We start from the raw sequence: 18,016 nt of genomic DNA, 5'->3' as shown, positions 1-18,016 counted from the left end.
TTGATGACAAAAATCCTTTGAATATGATACTTTTATTAGTTATACTGAAGTGGCCTCTGATTTGAGTTTTGTGCTTTTCTTTGTTTAATGATTAGCACCCTAGGTTGTGTGTTCTTCATTTAATAACTTGTTCACCTTAAACGTAAGGAAGGAATTCCTTTAAAGTATGCTGTCTTCTTAATTTCCACTGTTTTAAGATGGCTGAGAATGTTCTTAGGAAATTGATGACTCTGCTTTTCTGTGGATCAGCTCTGGAGATACAAGGACTTATTCACCGCCCCCTCCCCCCCAGCTGTGTCCTTTGGGAGAATCTTTAGAGGAGCTTAAGTGTTTGTTTTGGCAGAGTAAGCATCTAGGTGTTGTGCAGTTCTGACCTGGGGCTTCGCCATCTTTACCTCATGTCAACTTTTTTTCACCGCTCTCTACACTTTCTCACTGGTTAATAATTTTACCCCTTTGGGATTTTTGTTTGCCAGTGGTAGTTTTGTACCCAGAACAAGTTGAATGAATGCAACAAAATTTATAAGGAGTGATTTGAAACATTTCACATTAGTTCCTCTATAGTTTTGGTTCTTGCACTGTTCTGATATTTACTGACATTGGTGATGAGTTTTTCTTTAAGGAAATCTTTATAGACCTTTGTCGATTTTTTTTTTCTTTGAAAATGTCTGTTCTGTGCTACTTTAGGTTCAAACACTATTGTGTAATATGTGAAATAACATGTCCCGAGTAACGTTGTTTTTGAATGTACAGTTATAGTGGAAGAAAAGCCAGTAGGGCCTGATGAATTTTCTATGTCATGTCTTCAGTGACTGATGCATTTAAAAAAATTTAGGAAGAAAAGGAGAAATCTGATGAATGTGTTTCATAAGGATAATAGAGAGCAAGGAAGTAAGTAAGGGGAAAACTTATTTAAACTGTGGTAGCTGATCAATGCATATAAAGATTTCTGATTCTCTTAAAAATATGTGACAAAAATATTTTGAAAAAAAAAGTGCTTATGTTGGTGTTAGTGCAGTACAGGACAGAGAGTAATGGACTATGGAAAAAGAAGACCTTGGTTGTTGTCCTAGCTCCGTCACTATCCCTTGTGCTCCTTTGTGGTCCTCATTTTCCTCATGCCTAACATAGTGAATTGGTCTGGTTTCAAGGACACTTCTAGTTCAGACTTTCAATGATACAGGTTTTTAGATGTTCTTTCTAAAGCCCTTTTAGTCATTTATTTGTGTCTTAGGGGTTTTTTATTCTCCACCTCGAGGAAGGGGAGGCACATACAGGAACAGAAAGCTGCCACAAATAAGAATTTCTACTGACCAGTTCATTCCTCTTTCATGAACTGCACATGTTTTTTTCTACATTTTTGAGATGCTTAGTTCACTTTCTCTCTACTGTGGATCTCTTTTATTTTATTTAAAGCCTCTGCTTACCTATTGTGCCTGTTTCTTTGTAAATCTAGTTTGTCAGTCCCCTAATCCAAACTTCATTGTTTCTTTTTGTGAATTCTTTCCCTTTTTGCTCCTATTCCCAACATCCTGGTGTTCTTAGGGGCTCTTTTTTCCCCAAGGCCTCAGGCAAAGGTGCCTAGTGCTAGTCTAGTTAGCTGTAGAAGCGGAGGTGGGCTCATGCGGCTCAAAACATAATTGGCTGAGGTCGTGGACAGGTGATTGAAATAGCTGGTACAGCCTAATATATTTTATTTTATTTATTTTTTTAAAGATTATTTATTTATTTATTTGCCAGAGAAAGAGAGCGCGAGGAAGCACGAGCAGGGGGAGCGACAGACAGAGGGAGAGGGAGAAGCAGGTTCCCTGCTGAATAGAGAGCCCACTTGGGGGCTTGATCCCAGGACCGTGGGATCATGACCTGAGCGGAAGGCAGATGCTTACCTGACTGAGCCACCCAGATGTCCCAACCTAATATATTTTAGATTAAACTTTTACTGTGGCGTAGTGATTGAGTAGTTTCCCTTTTGTCCTAACATTTTCTATTCTTAACCCTGAATTACTTTACCCATTTTCTTTTATCTTTGTACTCTTCAGAGCTATTATCTTCTCTCTTTTCTCCCAAATATGCCATCTAAAAATGATCTGATATCTTGAGACGTATTTCTGTATCTTGGCTGGAATATTCGTGTAGCTTCTCTCAAAGCAGTTCACATTTAAAATTTTAGACCTCATTAGGAGTGGATGGCTGTGTTTTCTGTTAATTTTTTTCTTAGATATTAGCCTTGGGCAATATTGTGTAGAAAAAGTATTTTAAGAATGGGCCTTTCCCCCTGAAATTACATTCCGAGGTCAAGTCTGTGGAGGACTCATTTCTGAGTCTTTTTTAGAGAGAACTGACTGAACTTCTGCGCTCTGGTGAACATACTGTGTCTTTTTGTAAAGCATATCTGCTTCTCTAACTGCAAATTCCTTGGGAGACTAATAGGCCCTGATTCTTGTAGCACCTTTGGCTGAGCGACAGCTTCTCTCCTTGCTAGTTGCTGCTATTGCTGTTACAGTGAATTTACCTATAGTCATAAAGAAGCACAAAAAGAGCGCTGAATAAATGCAAAAATGGGATTTGAAGCGGAGTTTTTTTTTTTTTTTTTTTTTAGGGAGGATTATCATCTATTAATGTTTTTAATGTTGCTATTGGACTGTTTCCATAAAAAATACAAGCAAGTATTTCAAGACAGGCAGTGTGAAATCAAGTGTTTTTAAAATTTTTGACTGGAACCCATAGCAAGAGATCTTTTTATGTCAAGACTCTATAGATACACAAGTGTGTGTGTGCATGCGTGTGTCTGTGTAAGAAAAAAAATATTAGGTTTTTAACTGAAAGAAAACGGACAGAAAACAAAATCTGTAGTGTGTACAGTCTGTCTACTTTGATAGTTTCTATTTTATCTTGTTTTTTTAAAAAGTGCCATTTGCAAACTGTTAGGTTGATTTTTGTTCCCTGCTTTTGAAAAACACGAAGATCCTGTGCTGAGAGTTTGTATACCTAATTTCCCCCCATTTGTTTGCCCATGGGTGTCATTAATCCTCTTTGCGCTTCACTTTCCTTTTCTTTAAAATAAGGGTGATCCTCTGTCTTGACTGTAGTAATAATGCTGAACTAATATATTTGTCTTTAGGTCCCTGGCTGGGGAGAAACAACTGAAAAATTGTTTAAATGTCTAGTTGTTTGTTTGCATGTTTGCTATTTGGTAAGTGGCATAGATGAACTTGGAACAGATCTTTGGAGATTATTGAAATGGAGATGTTAAGGCCTTTAATAAATGTGAAAACTAAGAAAAATCTTCCCCCCTTTTTTTCTTTTTCTTTGTGTCCTTTGACAAGGAATCTTTAAGAGTTTGAAAATTTCTATTTAAAATGTTTTTAGTAACCAGGCAGCTGGGTGGCTCAGTCCGTTAAGTGTCTGACTCTTGATATCAGCTCAGGTCTTGATCCCAGGATTGTGAGTTCAAGCCCCGTGCTGGGGTTCACTCTGGGTGTGGAGCCTACTTAAAAAAAAATTGCTTTATAACGATTTTAAGTTAACATGCTGGCAGATTGCTGCCTAGATTTTATTCCATACCCCATCTTACCACACTGCCCCCTTCATATTAGAAAATGCTAATAGGAATATATTTATATATTTTTCTGTGCAAAATCACTATATCAGATTATTACTATTCCTGTATATTACTGAACAGTGAAACTGCCATTCTTCTAAGAAAAGGGAACACAAAACTTTCTTTGCTTGTGGGTTTCCTTCTGTTCACTTTGGATGATTTCTCCAAACTAGGCCATTCCATGCTGGGGATTGGGATCCCTCCCATTCTCATTTGTTTGTACTGAGGAGACTAGGAATAAGGAATTTACTGCCTGCTCCCAAGATTCTGGTCAGAAAAGAATTCTAAAGGTTTTAGTTGGAAGGAAATTGGAACCAGACTTGACTTCCTTTTCTTTTTCAGATCAGACCTCCCTAGAGGGCCTTCCTTGACCTGATACTTCATGTAGACTCCTCAGATATCCTCACGTCACCCTGTTTATTTTCTCCATAGCAGTTTATGACAAGCTGAAATTAACTTGTTTCTGTGTTTGCTTGTTTATTATCTCCAACTAAAACCTAATCTGCACAAGAAGAATCCTGTCTTGTTTCACCTTTTCACCTTCTGGCACATAGTAGGTACTGCGGTAAATATTGTGAGTAAGTTAGCAAATGAATGAATAAACCAAGTTCTTTCATGCTTTAAATGAAACTTCATATAGTAAAGATTGTTGAGCTTAGGCCTTTGTGCAGCCCTCCCCCACCCCCAAATTATTTTTTCTGGAAATATGTTTTTTCTTATCAATGTCTTCTGGTCATGTGAAGGTGTCTCCATCCAGAAGATCTTGTATTTATTTGTGCTTTTTACTTCATATTTTTTCTGTTGTTTTTTTGCTTATGTTAAAAAAAAAAGCTGAGCTCAAAGATTTCTTAAATCCTTCTTGTAGCAACTTTGTAATAGTTTGATTTATGGGAATAAAGTGTATTTGAAACTTTAATGTGCCTACTTGATAATTTAATGAATAGTCCGAGCATATATTTTCTAAACTGCCATTATTGTTTTCTGGTTATATTCTTCTTTTTTAAAAATTTTATTCATTTATTTGAGAGTGAGATAGAGATTGAGAGAGAGCATGCGTGCATGTGTGCTTGTGCGCACAGACTGGGGGGAGGAGCAGAGTGAGAGAGGGAGGGGGAAGCAGGAGGTGGGGGCTAGATCCCAGGACCCTGGGATCACTACCTGAGCTGCAGGTAGATGCTTAACTGAGCTACCCAGGCGCCTTCTGGTTATGTTTTTTTAAAGCAAAAGAGAATAAGCTTCATTTAATGTTACAGTTTGTTCAGTATTCACAAACCTAGCCTTTTTAGTGGAGGTAAAGAAAGTAGGATGGCATAGAGAAAAACTAAATAGTGAGTCAGGATCTGTCTTCTAGATCAATATAGTTTCTGCCATTAAATGTCTCATTTTAGGCAAGATACCCTGCATTTTATTTCATCTGAAATGTCAGGGGATTGTATTAGATTTCTGCTCAGGTTCACCTAGCCCCAAAATGGATAATGGAAGATACTTTAATTTTATCTTGAAACTTCTATCTCTTCTGCCCTTTTACCACCCCCCCCAAAAAAAAACATTGCAGGCAAGTCATTGCTGCTTGGGAGAAGGTGGGGTTAGACCCAGGGATGTGCTTAAAGTAAGCTGTAAGTATGTCTATTGTTCACTGGGCTCTGTGGGAGTTGTGGCAGCTGTGTAGGGCAGGTTACTCTTGGCCTTAGGAACATGGATTGTGGGGACTAGGCTCATGACTTGATAAGAGGATGTGATGTGTGGAATCAGCTGATATAATGTGCTGTGAGAGAAAATCAGCATGGACTTGGGTAAGGTGATGAAGTTTTGAAATCTTGGTTAAGGTGGCATTTAAAGAGATATTGTAGTCTCATTTTAGGCTATTTGGAAGATGAAGTCTTCTCATCAACAGTAAACCATTGGATCATTTTTTAGGACTGGGTAATTCTTCAGTGACTAGTACCAATGAAATATTTCATGCTGTCCACAGGTTCTGAGTGGAAACCTCAAGCCTGCAGCCTCTCTGATAGCTGTTAACTAACTGAATGAGAGGTTGTAAGGAAACATGCTTCATAAATAAAAATACATATAAATGTAAGGTGTTATTATTACTATTGTATGAGACAGTGAGAAGACCGGCTTGATTGGGGGAGGTATTTTTGTGACTAATGGGATATAAATTTGCCTTTGGGGACTGGATTACGGAGGACCATGGGAGCTAATCAGAGGAGTTTTATTTGGGTCTGGTAAAACCTCCCCTGTATTAACTCAGATCACTCAGATTATTAGGAATTCTGGCGTTGCTGCATTAGTGCCTGACTCTAATAATAAAAGTTAGTGTATATTGAGTAGTATGAGGTGTCATTTATCTTTACCGGTATTAGGTAGCTGCTGTTGTCCCCATTATATAAATGAGGACATCAGGGTCTAGGGAGATAAAGTAACTTGCTCAAGGTTTTAAAGATAGAGTATGAAAGTTCATATGGAGTACCTTGAGGCTGGAGGTGAGGCTGGAGTGGGAGTGTGCCTTTTTGAAGAGGAGACATTTGAGATAAATAATACTAAAAAATGAAAAGGAACAAGCTGCGGGGAAAGCATTCCGGGGAGACGAATAGCAGTTGTACATAGACCCTGAGGTCAGAAAGAATTTGATTTGTCTTGCCAGGTGTGTCTGTAGCACAGTGAGCAAGTGGAAGTGGTGTGAGATTAGGACAAGAGGTAAGGGCAGAAGTCAGGTTTTGCAGGGCCCTGTGGCCTGAGGTAAAGAGTTTTAATTTTAAGTGCAGTGGGAAACTGTTGGGTTTTTAAGCAGGGGAGTGACGTGATACGACTTTGTGTGTGTGTGGTAAAAAAATGCATAACATAAAATGTACCATTTGAACCATATTCAAGCGTACATTCAGTGACATTAAGTACGTTCACATTGTTGTGCAACCATCACCATTATACATCTCCAGAACTTTTTCATCATCCTAGAATAACGCTGTACCCTAAACTTTAAACCGTAACTCTCCATTCTTCTATCCTCAGCCCCAGTCCTGGTAACTACCATTGTACTTTCTGTCTCGATGTATCTGACTATCGTAAGTACCTATATTAAGTGGAATCATACAATATTTGTCTTTCTGTGTCTGGTTGATTAACTTAGTGTGATATATATACATTTTTAAGGTAGGCTCCATGCCCAACATAGGGCTTGAACTCATGACCCTGAGATTAAGAGTCTAGTGCTCCACTGACTGAGCCAGCCAGGCACCCCTTAGTATGGTATCTTTAAGGTTCATCCATGTTGTAGCTTGTATCAGAATTTTATTCCCATTTAATAATATTCCATTGTATGTATATACTACATTTTGTTTATCTGTTCATTTTTTGGACACGGGTTATTTCCACCCTTTGACTATTGTTGAATAATGCTGCAGTGAACATAGGTGCACAAGTATCTCTGGGTCCGTGCTTTCAATTCTTTAGTGATTATATCCAGAAGTGGAATTATTGGATCATACTGTAATTTTGTGTTTAATTTTTTGAGGAACTGATGTACTGTTTTCCACAGTGGCTGCGCCATTTCTCATTCATATCAGCAGTGCACAAGAGTTTCAGCGTCTCCACATCTACCAACACTTGTTTTTTTGTTTTGTTTTGTTTTGATAAGTGTTATAGGGGAAGAAAAATCTTTTTTCTTTATCTTCTTAGGTTCAGTATCTGGGGCACTGCAAATTAAACTGACAGAAGCCAAATAAATAGGAGGAAAAGGTTGATTTCATATGCAATTGAGGAGCATTACAGAAATGAAATGAAAACCAAAGAAGCAGGTAGGCCTGAGAGCTTATATATCATTTAGACAAAGAGCCATAAATTGTGAAGATCTGATAAGACAAATGAAAAGGAATTTTAGCTTCTAGAGGCAGTAACTTGTGCGCAGGTATTCTATGGGGGAAATTAATGGAAGGTAAGGGTTGTTTAGGATGTATTTGTACAGATTTGTCTCAGTGTCAATTCCCTGTCTCCCATGATGAGGATATTGTTACATTTCTGATGGGAAATTCTTGTCTTGCTTTTAGGTAGAAGGGGGGAAAGCAAGGCAGGGAACACTTCCAGCATCTGCTGTTTCTTAGTCATCTTCACTTCCAAATAATCCTTATACCACAGTGGCATACTTTGGGGTGACATACTCTGATGCCCTTCCTATCATCCTAATAATGGGTATGAAGTGGTATCTCATTGTGGTTTTAATTTGCATTTCCCTAGTGATTAGTAATTTGAGCATCTTTTCATGTGCTTATTGTTCATTTACATATCTCCTTTGAGAACCATTGGAATTGTGACTATTCAAATTGTGACTTGTTTTTAAAAGAACATTTTGGCTGCTCTGAGGACAGTGGCTTGAAGTGAGGTTGGAAAGGAATCTGGGAAACCACTTGAGAAACAGCTGTAGGAATCCAATTGGAGATGATGATACTTGGGCCACACTCCTTTGCCTCTTCAGATCTAGTGCTGTACAGATAACTTCATTTTAGATGTGTCTCCTCTCCTTCATTCTTCTGCTTTTGGGCCATATGCACTCTAATTCCTTTTGTAATTTCTGCAGTTGCCCAATAGCTTTCCCCTGGGAATCCTAAAAATATTTGTGAGTCTATCTTAGGTTAAAATAATGATGATGAAGGTGATGATGATTTTGTTTTTGCATTTATTTATTTATTTTTAAGAGATTTGATTTATTTATTTGAGAGAGAGCGGGTGAGAGAGAGAGAGCACAAGCTGGGGGGGGGCATTGGGAGAGGGAGAAGCATACTCCCTTCTGAGCAGGGAGCCTGATGTGGGGCTCAATCCCAGGACCCTGGGATCATGACCTGAGCCAAAGGCAGATACTTAACTGACTGAGCCACCCAGATGCCCCTTGTTTTTGCTTTTAAAAACTACTTGGGCCAAATTTGAAGTTTGACTTTTTAGTCATTAGTAGACAATTAATATGGTGGCCTAGAAGTTGGGATGAAAAAGTTTTTGGATCACATACTATTTTGGTGGAGAAGGGATTCTAATAAATACTGTGCTCGATTGTAGCCATAAACCCTTAGTGCCAATGTAGACCTTTTAGGTCTAGTTGTTATTTTTCCCTCATGACCTAGGTGGCCTTTCCGGTGCTGAACCAGTACTTGAAACCTAAAGAAAAAGTGGGGAGGTTCACAGTGCAGGTTCCTCTGTCACTTGCAGCTTTGAACATTGCACAGAAAGGAGATATTAAACCCTCCCTTTTTGTTTCTTTCCTAAAGATTGAGTCTAAGAATAATTTCTCTTTAAAAGTGCTAAAATAAATTGCCTTTAGTTGCTAAACAATTAACATCTTCTTGTCTGCTTTTTTCTTTCTATATGGCATCATGAGAGTATCGTTCAGGGAACAGAACAGTGTATTCATATTGACACAGGGACTGAAGTGGTACCGGTAGAAATTGCTTTCTCGTCACTCTGCCTTCACCTCTGTCTTGTAAGTATAGGGCTTAGCTTACCCTGGCAGGAATGACTTGGGTTATAGCAAAGATACCTGTTTTTTCCTCCCTCTTCCACCTTCCCCTTCAGAGTCATTATAGGTATGTCCAAGTAAGAAGCCTCTGTCACATCTGATGCACTGACTTGTAATGTTGAATTTAGTGGTCCTACCTGTAGCTCTCATTGTGACTTTATGAAGAAATTTGAGATCTGGAGAGTGATTCCCATTCTTTGCTGCACATTGGAATAACCTAGGGCTCTTTTTTTTTTTTTTTAAGGTTTTTATTTATTTATTTGAGAGAGAGAGAGAGAGAGAGAGAAAGAGAACATGAGAGACCATGAGAGACGAGCAGAGGGAGAGGGTGAAGCAGGGTGATCCCAGGACCCTGGGATCATGACCTGAGCTGAAGGCAGAGGCTTAACAGACTGGGCCATCCAGGTGGCCCTAACCTAGGGCTCCTAAAGACAAAACAAAACAAAACAAAACAAAACAAAACGGATGCCTGTCTCCCTCCCCCTAGACATTCTAATTTAATTGGTATGGGGTGTGACCTGGCATGGGGATTTTTAGAAAACTCTCCAGGTGTTTTTAATGTGAAGCATTCTGAGAAGAGACCGAAGGCATAAATGTATCCTTTTGGGAACCTTAGTCACCTCTGCTGGGCTTGCTTGGAATTACTTGTGGAAATGAACCCTTAGAAAAGTTTTCAGGCCTTCTTGGGTTGCTTCAGAGAACCCTTATGGGCTTTTGAACTGCTCAGCCCTATGCAGGTATTAGCTGGCTCCAGGCCATCTTTTTAACTTGGAGAAGGCTCCAGGGTGTCTTTTCTCCTTAGTAGCTCACTTTATTCCTTGGTGTTCTTTTGTAGTTCCCTAGTGTAGAGTGGGATAATGGCCCCCAACTTCTCACCTTTTTGCTATTCTCAAAGACACCCTTTTCATGTTAAATGTTTAACTTCTTGGGGCACCTGGGTGGCTCAGTTGGTTAAACATCTGACTCTTTATTTCAGCCCAGGTCATGATCTGAGGGTTTTGAGATCGAGCCCCACGTCAGGCTCCATGCTCAGTGGGGAGTCTGCTTGAGGATTCTTTCCCTCTCCCTCTGCCCCTACCCCCTTGATGGTATGCGTGTATGTGTACACTCTCAACATAAATAAATTAATCTTAAGAAAATGTTTAACTTCTGACCACTATAGAAAAATGGGTAGCAAACACAAGCAAATTATAAAGGATATGAGTATTTTACTATAACAGTCCCTATAAAGCTTCCTGACTTCTCTCTGAGATGGGCTGCTTTAATTTTGTTGAGGGCAGTGGTGAGCCAGACACATTCTGTGGAGAGTCAAGGCTACGAAGACTTTTCATTTTTTTTTTTTTTAAAGATTTTATTTATTTGAGAGTGAGAGAGTGAGAGCATACAAGCAGGGGGAGTGGCAGAGGGAGAGGATGAAGCAGGTTCAAAGCTGATCAGGGAACCCAATGTGGGGCTTGATCCCAGGACCCTGGGATCATGACCTGAGTGGAAGGCAGACACTTAACCAACTCAGCCACCCAGGCACCCCATGAAGACCTTTCATATAGGCCTGTTATCTGAATTTAATAGCTCATATACAGTCAGTATAGAGCAATAAGGGGCTCTTTATTTATCTTTGGGCCCCCCACCCTGAGAAACACTGGGTTTAAACTAGGCTTTCTTGTTCCTTGGGATTTATTACTTTGGGGGCATATCCTCCTTAGCTAAGTTTCTGCGCTGTCCACTATCAGTGTGTTTTCTCTCCATGTCTGGTGTTGGTACTACCACTCACTCTTTAAGCAAAGTTTATGGTTAAGCTTGTACCTAGTTGGAGGGACTTGTACCTGGTTGGAAAGACTTGTACAGCTTGTACCTGATTGGAAGGACTTTACCTCTTAAACATTAGACTCCCCGTGTTTGACTCTCAACTCCACCTCCCTCCCTGGATCTCCCATTCTCTGCTTAATGCCTTACTGTCTTGGGATTTGTCACTTTGGTGGAGTTCTGTAAAACCCATGAGCTCTAGTAGGGCTGGGTTTAAGGACCTTTTTTGAAAGAAAGGACAGATCCTGAATGGAGATATAGATTCTGAACTTGGGGCTTGTACTCTTACCAAATTTCAGGCAAGTGAGGTCTGTGGCCTAGGTAAGAATCTTAGGCAGGTTAACCACCTCTCTCAGCTTTAATGTGATCGTCTTTAACGTGAGAATAATAACAACATCTTTCTTTTTGAGGTCATTGTAAAAAATGAACGGAATAGCTGTTGTGAAGTGTTTCCTTCATAGCATAACTCAGTAGTTGTTCATGGCTGCAGTTTCTGCTGTTCTGATTTTATTGCCATTGCTGTAAAAGAGGGGCAGGGGTTCAGGGCCTGAGCTCTGAATCCTGTTTCTACCACTATCCATTTTAAGACCTTGGACAAATTTTAACTTCTCTTTGCCTCAGTTTTTTTCACCTGTTAAGTGAGAATATTATTAATGTGGGAGTTGTGAAGATTTAATGAGTTAATTCATATAAGGAGCTTAGAGCAGAAGCTGGTACGAAGTAAGGGATTGTAGTGAGGCTGTTATTTCACTAAAGTACCCTCTTTGCCTCTGGTTTTGACTTTGTGTATAGTGACCTAAAACTTTCCAGGCCATCATTTTAACCTTTATTGGCCAAAATACCTAAGAGTCTATATTCTTAATTCTCCAGTGATGTCACTTTTCTGGTTTTGTTGTCATGCCAGCTTTAGAATCTTGTTGTGACTGCTTCAGGGTGCATACCGGTTGGTGCTTCTCCTGGGTGCTGGGTCAGATCATGTTGCACGCAGGTCAGACTTGAAAAGGCAAAAGAGCCAGTAAAGAAAGATCTCTAAAGGAAGAATATATTTAACATACATGTGTAAAGAAATTCTTTTAAAATTTTCGGTGGCATCCAGAACTTCCACTTTCTGAACTCAAATGCAAACTCTAGAAAAAATATTAGGTTACATTTATTTGACTTTGTTAAGTAAAGTTTAGTAATCCAGTATTGATATTAATAGTAGAGTTTCAATAAGATCTGAAGAGATTTATTCTTTGTATGGTAACTAAATAAGCAGAAGTAGAGGAAAATTTGAAAAGGAGTTAATTCTTAATTTTTAATGCAGTTATTACTTTGTTATACTAATTAATATGCCCAGTTATTGGGGTAATCATGCTTGTAGTGAGGTTTGGCAGGATGGGTACATTTCAACAAGAGCAGATGGGTGTTCTTCAAACCTTGGAGGCCCAGAATTTATTAGCAGTGTATCAGGGACTGGGGGGCCAGGTAGGAGGAAGAAAGAGTGGGAATTTTCTGAATTGGACAGGTGAATTGCCAGGGTAGAAGATCCCCTGCTTACGCATATCTCAACACACACACATCTGGAGAAGTTTTGATTATAAAGTTTTGTATTTTGATTTTTTACACACGATTATAAAAGATACTCTTTATTCTTTTGTTATTTGAAAAAAGATTTAAAAGCACCTGTGCTAGAAAGCAAACTTTTAGGGCAGAACCGTAGTTTCCCTAGTGCCTAGCGTATACATTGGCTCAGTAAACATCTGTCGAAGGTGATTAGGTGATTAAACGCTCTGCAGAGTTAACCTTTACTGTATTCATTTCTAGTCTTATCCTCAAACTAGATTTTATTAGTTGGGCTATGTGATTATACCCTAGTAAGCAGATTAAAATCGGTATGTTTTATTTGCCCATACTACAGGAAGTTAAAAAGTTCTTAAGGATTATTTTCATTAAGCTGTGAAATACACTTTTTGACTCTAGATGTATATCTATGTAAAGAATTTTACTCCACTAGGTATAATTGAAGAGTTTTCTCCACTGAACACTTTGGTGATTCATATACATTATTACTCTCCAGGTCTTTCTAGATTCCATGATTGTCATCATCTTTATCCTTTTTTAAAAGAATTGAAGTATGGGGCGCCTGGGTGGCACAGCGGTTAAGCATCTGCCTTTGGCTCAGGGCGTGATCCCGGCGTTGTGGGATCGAGCCCCACATCAGGCTCCTCCCCCGCTTCCTCTCCCACTCCCCCTGCTTGTGTTCCCTCTCTCGCTGGCTGTCTCTATCTCTGTCGAATAAATAAAAATAAAATCTTTAAAAAAAAATTGAAGTATAACCTTTTTTCCCTTATACAGTTTTCCCTTAAGTTATTAAAGTACATTCCTGTGTCATTTAAAATTTAGAACTGCAGATTTGGAAATAGAGGAAAATTTTCTAAACTGTTTTAGCACTTCTCATTATGTCTGGCATAAATTTAGAAGTATAAACTTAAGAGATTGTAACTTATTTTTCATCTTAGGTTGGATGCTTAAGATGATCTTGTTGCCATTAATAATATTTTCTAGTGATATTTTCAAATATTGTCACACTTATTTTTTTTTTTTTTTTTTTTTTTTTGTCAGGCATTTTGATTTTCTAGTTTGTTTCACCTTTCCTCATTTTCTCACTTTCACTTTGGCATCTGCCTTTTTTTTTTTTTTTAATGGAAGAGAAGGAATAGGTTTTAGACATTTAGTTTGGAAACCTATATTTGAATAGACTCCTATAAATCTTATATGTCCATAGTTTTAGTTACTAATGACAAGAAGTCATTCAAAGAATTTTGTGACCATGGTGGCATTTCAATTAATTGACATTTATGTCCAGTTTAAATTTTTGAAGGGCAATATAAATGAAACTAATAGACGACCTCCAAGCTTGCTTCATGGTGGAGAGAAGGTTGTCAAAGAAGTTGATACAGTTTCAAGTCACAACAATTTATAGAATCTCTTCTTAAGTTTGTCATTGTCTATTCTGTTACTGGTATAGGTTAAGACTAATTACCTTTTCTCTTCTCAATTTTACAGAGTGAATCGAGAGTTGGAGGCAACTTTGCTGAAGATGAAGAATATACAGTATTAGAGGAGATTTCTTTTTCTTTCACAAGTCTTGGTGGTTTGGCAGCTTACATCTAGTCACCACTCTTCAACTGACTGTGTTTGCTTCATCAGAAATGATTTTTACAATCTCAAGAAAAACCATGTCCCAGAAATTGAGTTTACTGTTGCTTGTATTTGGACTCATTTGGGGATTGATGTTACTGCACTATACTTTTCAACAACCAAGACATCAAAGCAGTGTCAAGTTACGTGAACAAATACTAGACTTAAGCAAAAGATATGTTAAAGCTCTAGCAGAGGAAAATAAGAACTCGGATGTTGAAAATGGCGCTTCTATGGCAGGATATGGTAAGATAACCATAGACTCTTCCTGGTTTTCTCCTCTTCAACCTATCCCCATTTAAAGATAGTTATGGAAGGAAATCCAACTCATTACTTCATGTGTAGGTCTTTCCAAAGCAAATTTTTCTTGACTTTTTAGTATGAAAAATTTCAAATGTACTGAAAAATAGAAACAATATGGTAAATACCCATGTAGCTGATGCCTAGATTTAACAATTATTAACACGTTAAAGCATTTGTTTTGTCTAATTTTTGAAGACCAGTTAAATTGTAGCAGATTGTAGCAATTGTGACATTTCACTGCTAGATATTTCTGTGTGTATTTCTAAACAAATGACCTTTTTATACACAATTATAATAGTATTATAATAATGCATTGTTCATATTTACATTTATCTGATTGTGCCAATATAGACCATCAGTTATATACATCTATCAGTGCCTAAGAAGCAGCATTTGCTCATATCTCCAGTATTGTTTATTGCCATTCTCCCTTTCACATCATGGGTTTCTGCTGTGGGTTTTTTTTGTTTTTTTTATTTTTTTAGATCTTATTTATTTGAGAGAGACAGAGAGAGATCACATGCATGAGTGGGGGGAGGGGCAAAGGGAGAGGGAGAAGCAGACTCCCCGATTTGCAGGGACCCTGATACAGGGCTTGATCCCAGGACCCTGAGCCGAAGGCAGATGCTTAACCAGCTGAGCCACCTAGGCGCCCCTTCTTGCTGTGTTTTAAGTTCTATATGCATGCCATGTTCTCTCTTGCCTTTAAGACTTAAAAAAAAGAGAGAAAAGAGAGATGGAACACTTTGTATATGAGTGTGTGGGCATTTTCTCTATTTCAGTGGGTTTTTTTTTTTTTTTTAGTTATACATGTATGTATTTAAAGAATCAAAATGTGTTATGAGTCTGGTAATAAAAAAGGGCAGTTCTTCCCACCCCCAGCAGTCCTTAAATTTCCCATTCCTTAGAGCCAGCCATTTAATCCTTAGAGCCAGCCATTTAAAATTATTTAATCTGATTTACTTGATGATTACCTACATATCTCTAAATAATATGCTCTATGAGCTTCTTCTTGATTTTTCGATTATAAGAGTTATCTGTTAGCTTCCCACTCTGTAGGGTGAGGGCTCAGCTTTCCTTTTTAACCCAAAATTGCATCCCCCCCACCCCAGGCTGCTTTCACACACACATGTCCTTCTAGTCTGCCATTTTCCTGACATAATTTTGTTAGAACAATATTCACTGTTTGTGTTGTTATGACTGTGTTAGTGGTATTCATTACTGAGCCTTGTAGTACATTTTTACTTTTCCTTTCATGTACAACTTTATTTTCCCCTCTAGAATCCGTAAACACTGATTTTTGTTTCTTGGCCTAGTTTTCTACTCTAACTCCCCACAGTTGTTTAAGTCTCCTCCCAGGATATTCAGACACATTAGCTATTTCTTCACATTCTTCATCTTGAAATCTTTCCTGATCTGCTCTGGTTTGGACAATTTCTTCTCTAGGCTTGTGGTGATGAATTATTTGGGCTCTTACTCCACAATCATCCTGGGACTCCCTTTACCTCTCTCTTGTTTTGGATCTCCTATTCCCTAGAATCCTGTGGCTTCCTCTTTATTGGTGACCCCACATTTTAGGGGAACAGATCCTTGTAGTTTCCTCAGAAAGGTATAAGGGAGGTCAAAGTTTTGATTCCTTGCATACCTGGAAAGATCTTTTTATCCCCCACCCTCATGCGTAATTGAAAATTTGACTGAATATAGAATCCTAGTTTGGAAATAGTTTTCCCTTGGATTTTTAAAGGTTTTTTCTTTTTTTTCCCCCTCCTTGGCTTCCAGTGTTCTTTTTGAGAATCTAATGCTATTCTGATCCTTCATTCTTTATATGTAACTTATTTTTTTGGAAGTTTGTGAGATCTTTGTCCCATAATACTGTTCTGAAATTTTTCAAAACGATGTCTCTGGGTATGGATTTCTTTCATACATGTGCCAGGACCTCTGTGGGCACTCTATTTTCCCCCAAATTTTAAAAGTTTACTTCTTTACCAGTACCTATGATATCTAAGAGATGTAACATTCATGACTTAGGCTAATGATCACGTTCTGTTTGTCTCCACACATCATCTACAACATCCTGAGTGGTCTCCACCAAGTCAACCACCTCAATAAGGATGTACTGTTCAAGTTATGAAATTCCAAAATGTATTCATTTTTAAACATAATTGTAATTGTACCTAAGCAATATAGTCAAAATGTTTTCAGATTTTTCAGCTGCTACAACTCTATACCTGCCATATCATTTTTTCCTTTTCCTACCAGATGATATATTACTTCTTTATGCAAATACCTTGCAAGTTCCTTCACAAATACAAATTTCATGAAAATCAGAAGAAAAAGTAAGAATTGCAGGAAGTCTATTCATTTATTTTTACCTTTGGCTTAATTGTCTTTAAATTGGATTCATTTCTTTTATTTACCTAATGGAGGTGGCTTTAATGCCACATAGGTATTATCCATTATAGTTCTCTTATCTATTCACTCATTTACTGTGTTGCATGATGTTACCAGTGATGCAGTCATAGTACAAAGTTTATTTTACGTTTCATCATTGTTTGTTTGTTTGTTTTTTAATGGTTTTTTTGTTACATTATGTTAGTCTCCATTCAGTACATCCCTGGTTTCTGATGCAAGGTTTGATGATTCATTAGTTGTGTATAACACCCAGTACACCATGCAGTATGTGCCCTCCTTACTACCCATCACCAGTCTATCCCATTCCCCCACCCCCTCCCCTCTGAAGCCCTCAGTTTGTTTCCCATAGTCCATAGTCTCCCATGCTTCACTCCCCCTTCTGATTACTCCCTTTCTTTATCCCTTTCTTCCCCTACCGATCTTCCTAGTTCTTATGTTCCATAGATGAGAGAAATCATATGATAATTGTCTTTCTCTGCTTGACTTATTTCACTTAGCATTATCTTCTCCAGTGCCGTCCATGTTGCAGCAAATGTTGAGAACTTGTTCTTTCTGATAGCTGAGTAATATTCCATTGTATATATGGAAGACAGCTTCTTAATCCAGTCATCTGTTGAAGGGCATCTCAGTTCCTTCCACGATTTAGCTATTGTGGACAATGCTGCTATGAACATTGGGGTGCATATGGCCCTTCTCTTCACTACATCTGTATCTTTGGGGTAAATACCCAGTATTGCGATGGCTGGGTCATAGGGTAGCTCAATTTTTAACTTTTTAAGGGACCTCCACACTGTTTTCCAGAGTGGCTGCACCAACCTGCATTCCCATCAACAATGTAGGAGGGATCCCCTTTCTCCACATCCTCTCCAGCAATTGCTGTTTCCTGCCTTGTTGATTTTTGCCATTCTAACTGGCGTAAGGTGGTATCTTAGTGTGGTTTTGATTTGAATTTCCCTGATGGCTAATGATTTTGAACATTTTTTCATGTGTCTGTTAGCCGTTTGTATGTCTTCATTGGAAAAGTGTCTGTTCATATCTTCTGCCCATTTTTTGATTTGTTTATTCGTTTCTCACGTATTGAGTTTGAGAAGTTCTTTGTAGATCTTGGATACCAGTCTTTTATTTGTAGCATCATTTGCAAATATATTCTCCCATTCCGTGGGCTGCCTCTTAGTTTTTTTGATTGTTTCCTTGGCTGTGCAGAAGCTTTT

At 38.4% G+C, this 18,016-nt stretch overlaps 1 protein-coding gene across 3 annotated transcripts in view; it reads left to right on the top strand.

Annotated features, from left to right (window-relative positions):
* CCDC126 (coiled-coil domain containing 126) overlaps positions 1–18,016 on the top strand; it is a 46,424-nt gene that overhangs the window by 948 nt on the left and 27,460 nt on the right. Inside the window, exons 3-5 of one of the 3 annotated variants that reach the window (XM_008686391.2) lie at positions 6,614–6,666; positions 7,280–7,398; positions 13,956–14,336. In XM_008686391.2, coding sequence (XP_008684613.1) covers positions 14,102–14,336 — 235 coding nt within the window. In that variant the 5' untranslated portion in view covers positions 6,614–6,666; positions 7,280–7,398; positions 13,956–14,101. The remainder of the gene's footprint in view (positions 1–6,613; positions 6,667–7,279; positions 7,399–13,955; positions 14,337–18,016) is intronic. The other 2 variants (XM_008686393.2, XM_008686396.2) reach the window with 2 other exon arrangements.

Source organism: Ursus maritimus, unplaced genomic scaffold (assembly GCF_017311325.1).
Source record: "Ursus maritimus isolate PB19 unplaced genomic scaffold, ASM1731132v1 scaffold_3, whole genome shotgun sequence".
NCBI lineage: Eukaryota > Metazoa > Chordata > Mammalia > Carnivora > Ursidae > Ursus > Ursus maritimus.
The sequence above is the reverse complement of the archived record's forward strand: the minus strand, read 5'-3'. Positions and strand labels throughout refer to the sequence as shown.